A 14,883-nucleotide genomic window follows, 5' to 3' on the forward strand; every position below is an offset into this window, starting at 1 on the left:
ACGACATCTGCTTCCTTGCCCGGTTTAGTCCAGGTCCTGACAGCAGAGCCCAGGCCAGGGATTCCAGGAAATGTTTTATGGGGGGATGGGGTGCTCTCAGGGGAAGAGGATGAGGGCAGAGAAGAACCTGGGCAGGGATGCTGGTTCGGCCGAAGGCCAGCCTGAGCCTCACGGCCCAGGGTGTGGCCCAGGGGCAACGGAGGGAGCTGAGACCTGGTCGCAGCAGCCTGTCCGTCGGTTGGCCAGTCCAGCTGGACCAGTGACTGAGCCCTGCTCCTTGCAGCTGCAAAACCATTCCCCGCTGCCCATCAAGTTCTCCGTGCAGTTGGACAGCCTCTCCACCAGGAGCGGAGACCAGCACCGGCTGCCGCGGTTCCTGGCCTCCCCGGCCCAGAGGACGGAAGTCGTGGGTGAGCTTGGCCGGCCGGGGGGGTGACCGCTGCTGGCGGGGGACTGTGCGGGGCGTGGGGGTGCGGGGTTGGGGGGCGCTGGGCGCTGCAGGGGGAGCCGGACCTGCCAGGCCGCCCTGCCCCCAGGCACGCAGAACTACAGCGGCCAGAGCGTGTTCAGCGTGGTCCCGGTGGAGGGCGTCATGGAGCCGGGCAGGGCGCAGGACTTCACCGTGACCTTCAGCCCGGACCACGAGAGCCTGTACTTCTCTGACCGGCTTCAGGTCGTGCTCTTCGAAAAGGTGCGGCTCCAGGAGCCCAGCCTGGACCCCTGCTCCCGGCCCAACCCGCCCGCGTCCGCGTGTCTGAGGCCCTCGCCGTCCCCCGAACGGCCCCACGTTGGAGGCCTGCTGCCTGGGGGCTCTGCGTCAGGTCGGGGGTCATGAGGTGGAGAGACCAGAGTCCCGGGTCCCACAGGCCTGCACCCCAGCACTGCCCACTCCCGGAGCCCCATTCGCAGGGTCGCGGACCGAGTCTGCTGTGCTCCTGCCCCCAGAAAATCTCCCACCAGATCCTCCTGAAGGGCTCGGCCCGCGAGCACATGATGTTTGTGGAGGGCGGAGACCCCCTGGACGTGCCTGTGGAGTCCCTGACCGTGATCCCTGCCTTCGACCCCGAGCGCAGACGGGGTGAGCCCTCCGAAGTGCTGGGAGCGCCAGTAGGGGCGGGGGCTGCAGTAGGAGGGCCAGTCCTGCTCTGACCGCACCCTTGGCCCTGGGGGCCTGCATGTAGGGCCCCCATTGCTGGCCCATCCCCCAAAGCCGGCTGTCCTTGCCCCGCCCCGCCCACTGTCCTTGCCTGACCCAGCTCCCGCACTCCCTTGGTGGTAGCCCCCCTGCCCTGAGCCCCCAGCCAGGCCCTCCCTCTCCAGAAGCTGCAGAGCTGAAGCCCATCCTGGTAACCCTGGCCTATGTCCAGCTGGACACGGACACGCCGGCCCCACCTGCCACCCGAGAACTGCAGGTGGGCTGCATCCGGACCACCCAGCTGTCCCCAAAGAAGGTGACCACAGCACTTCCCTGCCTGCCTGGCACCTCCGCATCCACCACTGCCTGGGCAACCCGGGCCCCGCCTGGCCTCGCCCCCCAGTAGGTGTGGGGTGGGCAGCCTGCTGGTCAGGGCTGAGAGGGCAGGTGCTGGGCTCCCTCATGCCCAGTCCTGCTGCCTCCCGGGAGCTGTGCCCGCCCACCTGCTGACAGCACCAATGCCTGCAGACTGTCGAGTTCAGCCTGGACAGCATCGCGTCCCTGCAGCACAAGGGCTTCACCATCGAGCCCTCCAAGGGCTTCGTGGAGCGCGGCCAGACCAAGACCATCAGCATCTCCTGGATGCCACCCATCGACTTTGATGTAGGTGCCTTGGGCGGCGGCCAGGGAGCCTGCGAAAGCCACAGGCTGGGCAGGATGACAGCCCTGTCCCCACCCAGGGAGGGGACTGCGGGGGCGCCCGGGGCGGGTGAGGTGGGCAGCGCCGCGGCCAGAAAACATCTGTCCGCTGTGCCAGCTGACTGAGGGTCCCCCTCCTTCCCCGCCTCTCCCCTTCCAGCCGGACCACCCACTCATGGTGTCAGCCCTGCTGCAGCTCAGGGGGGACGTGAAGGAGACCTACAAGGTCCTCTTTGTAGCGCAGGTGGTGACCAGCCCCTGAGGCCACAGGAGTCTCTCCACGAGCCCCCTCGGATCTTCCTGCCACATTCGAAGCCCTCCCCCGGTCTGTGGACCCAGCAGAGCCACCCAGGGGCCTGGGACCTGGACATCCCTGCTGGGCAGCTTCAAAAGGGTGGCCCCCCGCATGGCCCCATGGCCCCAGCTCCACAGGCACGGCCGCCTTCTGCTGCCCTGTATCCAGTGAGTTCCGGGGCCAAGAGCTCCTGTCCCAGCCCCACACTCAGAACCGGCAACGAGGCCAGTCCTGACCACAGCCTGCTCCCAGCCTGAGCCCCTCGGAGCCCCAGCCCCACCAGCGCCCGCCCAGCCTTTCAAGGTCCTCGTGGGGGGAAGAGCTGCGCCCGCCGACCTGCCAATAAACCCTGTGTGAACCTGTGCATCCAGGCCTGCTGTGTGGGCCGCGGTGAGCCCCGCGGTGAGCCGTGCGGTGAGCCCCGCGGTGGGCCCCGCGGTGAGCCGTGCGGTGGGCCCCGCGGTGAGCCCCACGGTGAGCCGTGAAGGAGAGACGGGGACAGAGTCCCGGGGGGGAGGGCCGCCCCTGCTTCCCACCCTCACTCACAAGTCAGCCCATAAAACAGTGAACTCGGCCTGGAAGACTGGGGGGAGCATCCTGAGCCCTGGGGGAACAGCTGGGCGCAGCGGTGGGGAGGGGGGCGGCCTGCTGGGCTGGAGTCCAGACCGGCCCACACCCAGAGACGCCGGCGGGGAGGGAGGGGGGCGGCAGGCTCCAAAGCCCTGGTGGCCCCTTAGGCCTCCCTGCTCCTCCCAAGTTCCAGGGTCCCTGATGCCCCCAAGCAAAGAGCGAGCAAGTGTCGGGGACACGCCCTCACTGTGTCCTCCCTCACAGCCCAGCCAGGGTCTGGGGGACACCCAGCCCATGAGTTTGGTTTTCCACTTTTCTGAAGTGAGTCCGGGCTCAGCCTTCTGGGTCCTGACCAGCTCTTCAAGGGAGAAGCCCCCAACTCCCAGCCCATGAGACCCTGTTGGGAGCTCAGAATAGTGCCTGCACCCAGCCCCTGCCTTCTGGAGAGTGGCAGGTTATACACTGTCCCCACAGAGCCCACCCAGGCGGGGCCCTGTGTACAGCCCAGCCTGCCCACGCCACCCCTGTGCCTGCCCCCAGGCGAGCACTCACAGCCTTCCCTGGCAGGAGTGGAGGGCAAGGTGCATCCGGGGAATTTCCTGGGCACAGACTTCAGGACGCCAGCCTGGAGCCCTCACCCCACTTCCTCGGTGCCCTTGCTGCCTGGAAGTCTGCCATCTCCCTAACCTTGAGCCAGTGATGGTGGCCACAGAGCAGCATTTTGCAGGACTTCAGTCTGATGGGCAGACCCAGGTCCTTTCCTAGCCCTCACAGGGGCTGCTTTCTCACCAGGTGAGAAGAGAAGCCAGAGTCCTGCAGCCCAGGCCAGGCCCCAGAAGGAGGTCCTCCCTGCAGAGCACTACCCCTGCCTCCCCCTCAGGCTGGCCCGTGGGAGGGGCAGGCCACTCTCCTCTAAACCCTGGCCTGGCTCTCAGAGTTTAGAACCAGCGGGCCCTGGTACTCACTGCCCAAGGCCCTGCCTGCACTTCTGCCTGCTGGCTGGACCAGTGCCCATCCTCCTCCCTCCCACTCCTGAGCCGGGCCTCCAAAGCAGAATGGAGGAAGAGGGCGGCCAGGAGCCAAGCTCAGCCAGCCTGGCTGGAGCAGGGTGGGCAGGAGGGGCCCTGGGGGCCATGGTACAGCCTGGAGGTGCTGGACAGCTGCAGGACAGAGGCAGAACAGAGATCATGGAGCAGGTGCCCGGCAGATCCAGGCATGAGAGAGCCAAGCCAAGGAGGCCCTGACCTCAAGGAGCTTCAGTCACTTCCCCTACAGTGGGGAGATGCTTGTGGAGTACGTCCTGAGTGCAATGAAGAAAAGCACGGCAGGGTAGCTTCTCCTCCCACCCTCCGCAGACAAGGCACACCACCCTGCACCTTGCCGTGCTGACCACCTCCCTTAGCCTGAACGCCGGATGGCGGAGCGGAAGGCAGAGGGCAACGAGCGCCCGCAGCGAGCGTGCACACTAAATGTAGTTGAACAGCGCGCTAGGAACGCCCCAGCGTCTTGACTGCTGCAACCCTTACCTTGAGCACCGGGGTGTGTGCGAGGCGTGGCCACGTGTGTCCTGGCCGCCACCCTCCGAGGCCACACCCTGTGCAGACTGGGCCACAGCTGTTCAGGGTGCGCCCCCGTCCACCCCAAGCCCGACTGCAAGAAGCCAACGGGGCGAGACCGCCCCCCACCCCGCGATCCTAGGCTGAGGAAACACAGAGAAGACGGACCTGACGGGAAGGCCAAGAGGTGGGGCGTGTGGGCGGGGCTTGCGTGGGCGGGGCCCTGGAGCGGAATCTAGGGTCTGCCCAGAGCCTGCGGGGGCGGGGCCGCTAAGGGGCGCGGCTAAACCTTGGGCGGAGGGTAGGAGCGAGGCACGTGGGCGAGGCTACAGGGCGAGCCCTCCCATGGACGCGGTCTCGGGGGGCGGGGTTTGCGCTGGGAGGGGCCTAGGGGCGGGGCCTCCATAAGACCTCGAGGCTAGTAGGCTCGCGCTTCCCGTCGGCGCTGAGCATGTTCGCTGGCACCCTAGGTGACCGCGGGCTCCTGCTGCTGCCGCCGCTCCTGCCGCTGCCGCAGGTGGGTCGCGGGGCGCTCGGCTCGTGCACCGCGGGGCGGGTCTGCGCTCGGCGCGCCCTGGCCCGGGCTCACCCCTGTCCCCACAGGTGGCGCTGGGCTTCGCGGAAGGCAGCTGCGACCCCTCGGATCAGTAAGCGGTGGGGGGGGAGGGAGGGAGCTGGGGCCTGGCCCCACCCTGGGGGAGGCTCGGGCGGGGCGGTCGGCCGGGCCCTGCCTCGCCTGCTCCAGGTGCCCCCGTCCCCGCAGGTGCCCGCCCCAGGCCCGCTGGAACAGCCTGTGGCACGTGGGGTAAGTGGAGGGCGCGGCGCGCAGCCGGATGCGACGGTTCTCCCCCGGGCCAGGCCCACCAGACCCCCACCCCCCCGGCTGCACGGCCGAGGAGTCGCCAGCACTGTGCCCCTCCTGCGCCGCTGGCGGGAAGGCGCTGGGGCCCTCAGAGCCTGGCATGCCGACCCCAGCCTCCCCCAGCACCAGGGGCGGCCTCCTGCGTGGGTCCTGCCTGAGTTCCCCATGGCGCGGGACACCCCCGGGGCCCTTGGCAGGACTTCCGTTGCAGCCTACTTGCCCACCTCCCGCGCCCTCGCTCCCCGCCCCTGTGGGAGGCCGCTGTGAACATGGTCATTGGTCTGGGCACAGGACTGTGCAGTCGGTCTGGGACAGTGTGTCCTGGGAGTAAGCCCAAGGCCAGTTGTGGCCAGCCCTGGAGAGACAGCCAGGGCAGGCCAGCAGCAGGCGGCCAGGCCGGGCCAGCCCCTCAGGCCCAGCCCTGGCCAGGAGGAGGTCTCCGGCCTGGAGAGAGAGTCCCTGGTTGTCTTTCATCCCATCCATTGCCTGTCTTGGGCAGCTGAGCTGGGACTGCCCCCAGGGAGCAGGCGCCAGCGGCCGGGGGTCAGGCCAGCGGCAGGACTTGCCCTCCCGCCCAGGCTTATCCTGCTTGCTGTCCTCCTGCTGCTGCTGTGTGGGGTCACGGCCAGCTGCGTCCGGTTCTGCTGTCTCCGGAAGCGGGCGCACGCCCAGCCACACCTGCCGTCAGCACCTGAGCCTTGCGACCTGACAGCCATCCCCGCGGACAGCGACAGCCCCATGCACAGCACTGTGTCATGTGAGTGCCGGCAGACCTCACCGGGCGGCCCACCTGCCTGAAGGGGCAGCAGGGGACTGGTGAGGGCCAGACCCACGCATCCCCACAAACCCATTCCGGTTCCCTGCAGCCTACAGCTCTGTGCAGTACCCGCTGGGCATGCGGCTGCCCCTGCCCTTTGGGGAGCTGGACCTCGACTCTGTGACCCCTCCCGCCTACAGCCTGTATGCCCCTGAGCTGCCGCCCTCCTACGATGAGGCCGTCAAGATGGCTAAAACCAGACAGGAAGAGCCACCCCCGTCCCAGTAGCCCAGCCCCCTCCCTGAGGCCTCATGCCTAGAGATCCCTCCAGGGCCCCAGGAGTGGGGCCGCAATGCCCAACACCCCTGGCTGTAGCCCTGGTGCCCCCCGGAGGGGGCAGGAAAGCTCTCCCGAGCCTCCCGATGCCACCAGCCACTCTGTGCTCATAGGGGACTGTGCAAGGGCACCCCAGCCCACCCTCACCATCCTTCCCCCCCGGGAAGGCCAGCCGTCCGGCACATTGCTGCAGCCCTGGCCTCGTTGCTATGTAACGCTGGGCATCTGAGCCAGCCGGCCCTGTGTTGGCCACACACACACACACACACACACGCTCACACACACACACACACACACACACGCTGCTACGTTCAGCCCTGGCTCCTGGGGGCCCAGGCCCAGCAGGCCCTCAACCCAGATGAGGACCCACAGACCTAAGCCTCAGGGCTCGGGGCCTGCTGTGATGTCTACAGCTTTTTGGAGGGAGAATAAAGTTTCTATCTCAGTGATCTCCATATGGAGGAAAGAGCTCCGGGAGGGGCCCTCGGGCAGCTGCCTCCCAGGGCGGGCAGGCAGTGTGAGTACGTGGTCCTCAAGCTATGCCCAGCCTGGCCTTCCGGCTGCTGTCCGCAGCCCAGAGCCGGGCTGTAGGCAGTGTCAGGTGTCCCACAGAAGTGATGGCCCAACTGTGATGGGCAGCTCAGGAGAACCCTCTCCCTTCTCCAGACCCGCAGCTTTGCAGCCCCTTTTTCCAGCCTGGGGACAGTGAAGCACACACGAGTCTGGCTGGAGCGTTTATTGGCCACGGAGCTGGCGTGGGGCGGATGACAGGGTGGGCAGCAGGCTGATGGCAGCAGGCAGCGGGCCTCCCATGGCCGCAGTGGCTGCTCCTACTGGACCAGCTTGAAGGACTCCCCAGTCATCACGGCCACGAACTCTGAGAGCCGAGGGACAAGTCAGCAGCCTGGCCTGACCCGGCCGCCGGGCTCCCGGGGCCCACCCCCCGCTCACCCTCGTAGTCGATGGTCCCGTCCCCGTCCTTGCCGGCTTCCTTCATCATCTGCTCGGCCTCCAGCTCGCTGAGGGGCTCGCCCGCATTCATGAGCACGTACCTGTGGGAGCCTGCGCCGAGCGGCAGCCAGCGGGCCCTCCTCCCGCCCCCCCGCGGCCCCGGGCCCTGCTTGAGCGTGTCCCAGTCGATGTAGCCCTTGCCCTCCTTGTCGAAGATGCGGAAGGCCGCCCTGAGCTCGGTCTCCTGGTTCTGGGCCTTCTCCCAGGACACCCCCATCAGCGCCAGGAAGCTGTCGCAGTTGAAGAACCCTCTCCCTGCAGGGAGCAAGCGGCGGGTGCCCGAGTGAGGGTGGCGAGCCCCCCCGCACTCACACCCCGGCGACGCGCCCCCGCTGCCCCGGCCGGGGCAGCCAGCGGGCCCTCCTCCCGCCCCCCCCGCGGCCCCGGGCCCTGCTTGAGCGTGTCCCAGTCGATGTAGCCCTTGCCCTCCTTGTCGAAGATGCGGAAGGCCGCCCTGAGCTCGGTCTCCTGGTTCTGGGCCTTCTCCCAGGACACCCCCATCAGCGCCAGGAAGCTGTCGCAGTTGAAGAACCCTCTCCCTGCAGGGAGCAAGCGGCGGGTGCCCGAGTGAGGGTGGCGAGCCCCCCCGCACTCACACCCCGGCGACGCGCCCCCGCTGCCCCGGCCGGCCTCACTGTCTCGGTCCACGTCCTTGGCCATGGAGGCCAGCTCGCTCTTGGTGGGGTTGATGCCCAGCAGACTCATGAGCCGCTCCAGCTCGTCCGTCTTCACCGCCCCGTTGCCCTCCTCATCAAACATCTCAAAGACGCCCTCGTACTCCTTGACCTGTTCCGCCGTCAGGCGCTCCGTCTGTGGGGACACGGGCCCAGGCTCGCCGGGGCCCCTCCACCCCTCAGGCCGGGGGAGGCTGGCGGCCCCAGCCCAGAGCAGGCTTGAGGCCAGGCGGCACGGGGAGGGGTCTCGAGGGGAGAGCAGGGCCCCGCGAGGCCACTCAGAGGGGACGGCGCTCGAGGCAGGGGCAGGCCAGCCATGTGAGAGTGCAGTAGGGCAGCGCTGGACAGCCAGTGAGGCCAGGGGAGGGACACCGTGGACCAGCGTGGGGAGGAGCCTGACCGGGGGCCAGGGTGAGGGCCCCAGCCTGTTCTGGCGTCCCGGAGGGGTGGTCCAGCGCCGGCCACCCCGCCTGCCACCGCCCCGGCCGCCTTCCGAAAAGGCTGCTCCGGCCTGGCCCCCAGAGCAAGGGCGGCGCCCATGGCTGGCAGGGCCCGGCCTCGGGCGCCCCACTCCGCGCTCTCCGCCCAGCCTCACTGGACGTCTTCCTCACGTCCCCAGAGACCCTCCCACCTTTGGTCACGGCCCCAGCCTGAGCCCCGTGTGCGTAGAGGCCTGCCCGTCTCCTCTCTCCCCCAGGCACTGCCCCCAGCTCCCGCTGGACGGCCCAGCCCAGCCCACCGGGGGCTCTGCCAGGCGCCGGGAGCAGCCTTACCATGTCTGTGGCCGGCTGAGGGGACGCTGCACGGTGGCGCTGGAGCTGCTGTGGGCCGAGTACAAGGGGCCGAGGGGGCGGCTGAGTTTTAGCGGGCCCAGCTGCCCGGGGTCCCTGGGGTCCAGATTCCAAGAGCCGTTTATGGCCAGGAGATCCTGTCAGCCCTATTTTGGGACAGGTTGGCCCTTCCCCACGTGGCCCTTCCTGGCCTGAGCAGCCCCTCACCCCAGAGCTCCCTCGCTGACCCTGGGTCCCAGCCAAGGCCCCCCTGGGCCACGGCAAGGGTGGACGTCGTGGGCCGGGGCAGGAGAGGGGATGCTCCCTTCTCCCCAGTGAGCCCCTTCCCTCCGCTGTGCGGCGGAAGCCCCACGGGCTGTCATCACTTCTTGGTGAGGGTTCTTGTTGACGGCCCTCCCTGGACAGGTGTCGCCCTCACATCCCCAAGGACCCAGGGCCCAGCATGGTGCCAGCACTTTGCAGACACCCTCTAAAGACAGGTTCAATAAACAAATGCACTGGGGTCCCCCTCTGGCCACCCTGTGCAGAAGGGGCTGGGGGTCCACAGAGAAGACAGCTGGCCACGAGCGAGGGGCGAGAGGTGGCGGAGCTGACGGGACCAGGTGGCCGGACTGGCCATGGGGAGGCCAAGCCAGGTGTCCTTGGGGCGGTCAGGGGCTATTCTCAGGGAAACCTGACCCCCTTCCGCCCGGAAGAGCAAAGCTGGCTCCTGAGGGAGCCCCGTGGCCTGACTGTTTAGTAAGAAGACGCCACAGCAGCACACACACCCCCGCCTATGTGTGCTCAGCCCTCGGACACACACACCCACCGCCACCCCGACCTGGGGCAGCGGCTCCGGCTCCCAACACCGGGCCCAGGTTCCTGCGCTCCTGTCCGGGCAGTGACCTGCTGGCCTGGCCACGGCACTCGGAGGTCTGTGATTACAAGCTGGGGCTGAGGGGGCTCCTTCCATCCCCCCTCCAGCTCCTGCCCCCAGCGATAGTCACAGACAGGCCCCCACGAGTTCCCTTCACCCCCGTGCATGGCCCCCAGAGTCGCGCTCGCCCACACACACCCGCCTCGGCCCTGTGACCACCTGGTGAATCTGAACAGGCGAGGTATGCCCTGTACCCCAGCGGCCTGGCTGGCCCTCTGCCTGCCAGAATATGGAAGCCACAGGGACATTTCCTGCTGAGGCCCAGGACAGCTGCTGAGGCCGCAAGATTTGTGCTGACGGGGACAAAATGGCTCCAGCGGGCACCGGGCCAGTGACCCCGGGCCAGGATGGAAGAAGAAGCCGGCTCTGGGTGCCCTACCTTTGTCCTGGCTGCTCCGGGTCGTGGCTTCAGGCTTTGCGACGGTGAGAAAAGACTTTCCCACCCCTTCCCTCAAAACTCCCCAGACCATTTCAAGGAAACTATTCGCATCTATACGCCTGGACCACACAGCTGGAGAAGAAGAAGGCTGGTGGGGGCTGCCGCACGACGGCAGCGGGGCAGGGGGTGCGGGGAGGGCAAGGGCCCGCAGAGGAGGAGGGCGTGAGGGTCAGTTTTGCACCCTGTTGGCCAGGCTACAAGCCCAGGTGTTTGCCCAAACATTAGTCTAGGTGTTGCTGTGAAGGTGTGTTTTTTCATATATGTATTGATTACAGTGGTGAAATTAGCATAAAATATTACTCAGAAAAGGGAACTAACATATACTGAACATCTGCTATGAACCACAGTCTTTTCGTTTGTTCTTTTTTGTATTGTTTGTGGTACAAAGCACATAACATAAAATTAACCATCTTAACCATTTTTAAGTGTGCAGTTCAGTAGCGTAAACGATACGGGCCTTGTTAGGCAGTAGATCTCCAGAACTTTCCTTCTTCTCAGACTGAAACTCTGTCCCCATTAAACACTCACTCCCCAGCCCGACACCCACCTGCCTGCTTTTCTGTCTGCGGATTTGACTCCCCTAGGGACCTCGTCCGAGTGGCGTCAGACGGTATTTGTCCCTTTGTGTCTGGCTTATTTCACTCAGCATCGTGTCCTCTAGGTGCATCCATGTTTTAGCAGGTGTCAGGATTTCTTTCTTAAGATTGAATAATATTTAATTGGCTGAATAGACCACATTTTGTTTATCCGTCCATCTATGGACATTTAGGCTGCTTCCACCTCTTGGCTACTGTGAATAATGCTGCAGTGAACGTGGGGGTCATGAAGGGTTTTTTCCATGTGATTAACGTGGAAAGCTGTAGATCTGAGTAAAGCAGATGACCCTGGTAATGTGGGTGGGTCTCATCCGAAGAGTGGAAGGCCTTCAGAGAAAAGCCTGAGGCCGCCAGGAAGAAGGAATGCTGCTGTGTCCACAACCTCTGGCCCTGAGCTGCAGCCTCAGCTCCTCCCTGGGTCTCCAGCTGCTGGACAAGCCACAACCACATGAGCCGGTTCCTTAAAATAAGTCAGTCTCCCTCCCTCCCCCTCTCTCCCATTGGTCTATTTCTCTGCAGAGCCCTAATCAGGTCAGAGGGTGACCAAGGGCGGGGACCCAGGAAGGCCAGAGCAGTGTGCTCCCAGCACCTGGGCGTCTGTGCACAGGCCCCCAGGGCCGCCCTACCCCACTGCAGGGCACACGGTGTGTTCTCCGGGCGGATCTGGACGGGACCACGGGCTCCCCTAAGAGAACGGCTGAACTCGCAGACTGAAACCCCAGGCCAGGGGGAGGGGAAAGATCGTGTGCGCAGCAGGGAGACCCGAGCCCCTCCCTCAGTGCCCCCTCCCCTCACATGGTGCAGACCAGTCATCCCCTCCCGGAGAAGAGAAGAGACCCACAGACACTGCCACTGGGGGTCCCCAGTAAGAGGACACTGCAAGCCCCACACCTCCGGGGTGGCCTCAGGGGCGGGCCCAGCTCACCGACCACTGCGGCCCCATGTGGGACACTCTGAAGGGTGCTCATTCCAGAGCCTGTTGGCTGGCCCGAGGCTTCTTGCAGGACAGCTGGACTTCACCCCTAGCCCGTGGCCTGTACCCCACACCCCACCTCGGGGGCTGCTTCCACACAACCCAGGGTGCAACCAGATGGGCTTTGGAGATGGGTCCCTTGCCGCCCAGATGCCGCAAGGCGCCAGGCATGGGGATTGTCCCTGCGGTGGGTCATACTGGGAGGGGATGAGAGGCCCAGTGGCTGCTGCCCACACATGATGCTCCACGCAAAGTCACCAAGGTGGAGGGTGGGTCAGGAGTGGGGACTCGAGAGCCGCGGGTGGGCGTGGGCGTGGGCGTGGGTGTGAGCTTGCATGTGGGTGTGAATGTGGGTTGGGTGTGACCGTGGGAGTGGGTGTGAGTGCGGGTGTGAACGCCGGGTGTTATTGTGCTGAGCGCTGGGTCTTTGGCTGCCTACAGGTCTCTGCTCCCCCAGGCAGTGGAGGGCAGAGAACCGCAGTCCCAAGCCCAGGACTTGAGTGTCAGAGTGGCTGACTTTCAATGACACCTGTTGCCCATCAAAGTCAAGCCCTGGTGGGACAGCAGGGGCCTTGACATGTGGGCGGGACGTCCGGGAGGGTGACACCAACTCCTCTGGAATTCTGGCCTTCAGGTCCTGCTCAGCTCTCCCTATGAAGGGCTGGGCCCAGAACCGCCACCCCAGGGGAGCACAGTGCACAGGCCACACCCCGACTGGAGCCAACATTTGTCCCCCTCAGCCCCCCCTCGTGCCGTGGCCACTGGGCCGACAACCCAGCTAAGCTGCAGCCGACCCAGCTGAGAACAAGCTGGGCCTGACATGGGTGACAGAGGGACCTGGTGGCAGGTCTGGCAGGAGTCAGGCGAGCACGGCTTCGCCGGTGGCTCCCTCAAGGGGCTGGAGCATAGCGGGCGGGGGGCGGGTAGGCACGGAGCTTCTCAGACCCCTCCCTTCTTCCCGCAGCCTCCGCCTGAGGTTCACTCGGCCAGCCGGGGCAGCCACATGGGGGCTCTGCTGCAGCCCCCCAGCCTCCTCGCTCGCGGGTGACAGGGCTGCACCGTGACACAGTCTTCCCAGGTCCCGGTGGACTGAGCCCCTGCCCAAAGCCCCCTGCCCAGCTCTGGGACTGCCCCCTTCTGTCCCGTCTTACATCCTGTGCCCACGGAACCGCTGCGCGCCCCCATCTTGAGCCGTTGTCACAGGCCTGCTTAGGGGCAGCTCAGCCTGGACAAGGGGTGTCAAAGAAACCCAAACCCTGGACCACCAACCGTGGAAGAGGGGAGGGATGCAAGTGTAAGATCCGGTAGTGTTCAGGAAATGGCCAGGGCTAGTGATAGAGATTAAAATGTAATGTGGGGACTTCCCTGCTGGCGCAGTGGTTAAGAATCCACCTGCCAATGCAGGGGACACGGGTTCGAGCCCTGGTCTGGGAAAGATCCCACATGCCGCAGAGCAACTAAGCCCATGCACCACGACTACTGAGCCCGCGTGCTGCAACTACTGAAGCCTGAGCGCCTAGAGCCCAAGCTCCTCAACAAGAGAAGCCACCGCAATGAGAAGCCCACGCACCGCAACGAAGAGTAGCCCCCGCTCGCCGCAACTAGAGAAAGCCCGTCCGCAGCAACGAAGACCCAATGCAGCCAAAAATAAATAACTAAAGAAATTTATTTTTTTTAAAAAGTAATGTGAAACTCTTAAGATAACCACTAAAAGACTAGAAATAAGTTGTATAACTTCCACAACTATGGAAGGAAAAAAGACTAAAGAAAATGTAATGAAACTAAAAGAATATGGGAAGGGAGAAGGAAGCATAAGAAAGGCAACATAGGGGGGCATTCCCTGGCGGTCCAGTGGTTAAGACTCTGAGCTCTCACTGCCAAGGGCATGGGTTCAATCCCTGGTCAGAGAACTAAGGTACAGCAAGCTGCACAGTGCAGCCAAAAATTAAAAATAAAAATAAAAAATAAGAAAGGCAGCATAACTAGGAAGCAGAAAGTAACATAATAAAGGTAAACCCGGGACTTCCCTGGTGGTACAGTGACTAAGACTACACGCTCCCAATGCAGGGGGCCCGGGTTGGATCCCTGGTCAGGGAACTAGATCCCACATGCATGCTGCAACTAAGAAGTCCGCATGCCACAACTAAGGAGCCCACATGCCGCAACTAAGGAGCAAGCAAGCTGCAACTAAGGAGCTTACCTGCCACAACTAAGACCCAGCACAACCAAATAAATAAATAAATATATATATTTTTTCGGTACGCGGGCCTTCTCACTGTTGTGGCCTCTCCCGTTGCAGAGCACAGGCTCCAGATGCACAGGCTCAGCGGCCATGGCTCACGGGCCTAGCCGCTCTGCGGCACGCGGGATCTTCCCGGACCAGGGCACAAACCCGTATCCCCTGCATCGGCAGGAGGACTCTCAACCACTGCGCCACCAGGGAAGCCCATAAATTTTTTTAAAATTAAAAAAAAATAAAGGTAAACCCAGGTAGGGGGAGGAGGAATTGGAGGAAGGCAGTCAAAGGGTAGAAACTTCCAGTTAGAAAAATAAGTACTATGGATGTAATGCACAACATGATAAATGTAATTAACACCGTATGTTATATATGAAAGTCGTTAAGAGGGTAAATCCTGAGTTCCCATCACAAGGAAAAAATTTTTTTCTATTTCTTTAATTTTGTACCTATATGAGATGATGGATGTTCACCAAACTTACTGTGGTTCATGGTCATGATGTATGTACGTCAAGTCATTATGCTGTACACCTTAAACTTATACAGTGCTGTGTGTGAGTTATACCTCAATAAAATTAGAAGAATAAAGAAAGTAAACCCAGCCACCTGACAGAGTTTCCAGGGGCCAAAGCTGGAACAATGTGAGAAAGAAAATAAATCAAGTCGTATTGAGTTATGACCAAAGTATAAGGTAAATATCATTGTGCATTAAAGCACACCATCAACAGAGAGAAAAGGCAAGCCACAGGATGAGAGAAGATATTTGCAAATCTTATATCTGATAAGGGATTAATACCCAGAAAATGTAAAGAACTCCTACAACTCAACACCAAAAATAAACAACCTAATTCAAAAAATGGGCAAAGAACTTGATAGACCTTTCTCCAAAGAAGACACCCACGTGGCCAACAAGCACATGACGAGATGCTCAGCATCACTGATCATCAGGAAACACAAATCAACAGCACAGCGAGACACCACCTCACACCCGTCAGGATGGCCGCCGTCAAAAAACAGAAAACAAGAAGAGTTGGGGA

General features: G+C 63.3%; 3 protein-coding genes across 3 annotated transcripts in view; 2 read left to right on the top strand and 1 right to left on the bottom strand.

Moving 5' to 3' along the window:
- Positions 1-2,096, top strand: part of CFAP74 (cilia and flagella associated protein 74) — a 60,385-nt gene extending 58,289 nt beyond the window's left edge. Inside the window, exons 32-37 of the mRNA XM_024125640.1 lie at positions 284-410; positions 537-691; positions 946-1,082; positions 1,295-1,451; positions 1,664-1,798; positions 1,995-2,096. Coding sequence (XP_023981408.1) covers positions 284-410; positions 537-691; positions 946-1,082; positions 1,295-1,451; positions 1,664-1,798; positions 1,995-2,096 — 813 coding nt within the window. The remainder of the gene's footprint in view (positions 1-283; positions 411-536; positions 692-945; positions 1,083-1,294; positions 1,452-1,663; positions 1,799-1,994) is intronic.
- Positions 2,097-4,677: 2,581 nt separating this feature from the next.
- On the top strand, positions 4,678-6,665 carry TMEM52 (transmembrane protein 52). Its single transcript, XM_028487991.2, has 5 exons — positions 4,678-4,772; positions 4,859-4,902; positions 5,019-5,060; positions 5,696-5,874; positions 5,984-6,665. The coding sequence occupies exons 1-5, from the start codon at positions 4,707-4,709 to the stop codon at positions 6,160-6,162; spliced, it is 510 nt and encodes a 169-aa protein (XP_028343792.1). The 5' UTR covers positions 4,678-4,706; the 3' UTR covers positions 6,163-6,665.
- Positions 6,666-6,754: 89 nt separating this feature from the next.
- On the bottom strand, positions 6,755-10,765 carry CALML6 (calmodulin like 6). The gene is given in 3 exon segments (XM_028484303.2): positions 6,755-7,262; positions 7,616-8,063; positions 8,066-10,765. Coding segments are annotated over 3 exon segments (1,008 nt in total). The 5' UTR covers positions 8,436-10,765; the 3' UTR covers positions 6,755-7,072.
- Positions 10,766-14,883: the final 4,118 nt, after the last annotated feature.

The sequence above is a fragment of the Physeter macrocephalus genome, chromosome 3, assembly GCF_002837175.3.
Source record: "Physeter macrocephalus isolate SW-GA chromosome 3, ASM283717v5, whole genome shotgun sequence".
Classification (NCBI taxonomy): domain Eukaryota; kingdom Metazoa; phylum Chordata; class Mammalia; order Artiodactyla; family Physeteridae; genus Physeter; species Physeter macrocephalus.

What these genes read in the sequence shown, in the direction of transcription:
- TMEM52 (XM_028487991.2), top strand. Translation starts at nt 4,707, where the DNA reads ATGTTCGCTGGCACCCTAGGTGACCGCGGGCTCCTGCTGCTGCCGCCG. An exon ending in CGCTCCTGCCGCTGCCGCAG is followed by an intron (nt 4,773 to 4,858) that starts GTGGGTCGCGGG and finishes CTGTCCCCACAG; the next exon opens with GTGGCGCTGGGCTTCGCGGA. An exon ending in CATGCACAGCACTGTGTCAT is followed by an intron (nt 5,875 to 5,983) that starts GTGAGTGCCGGC and finishes GGTTCCCTGCAG; the next exon opens with CCTACAGCTCTGTGCAGTAC.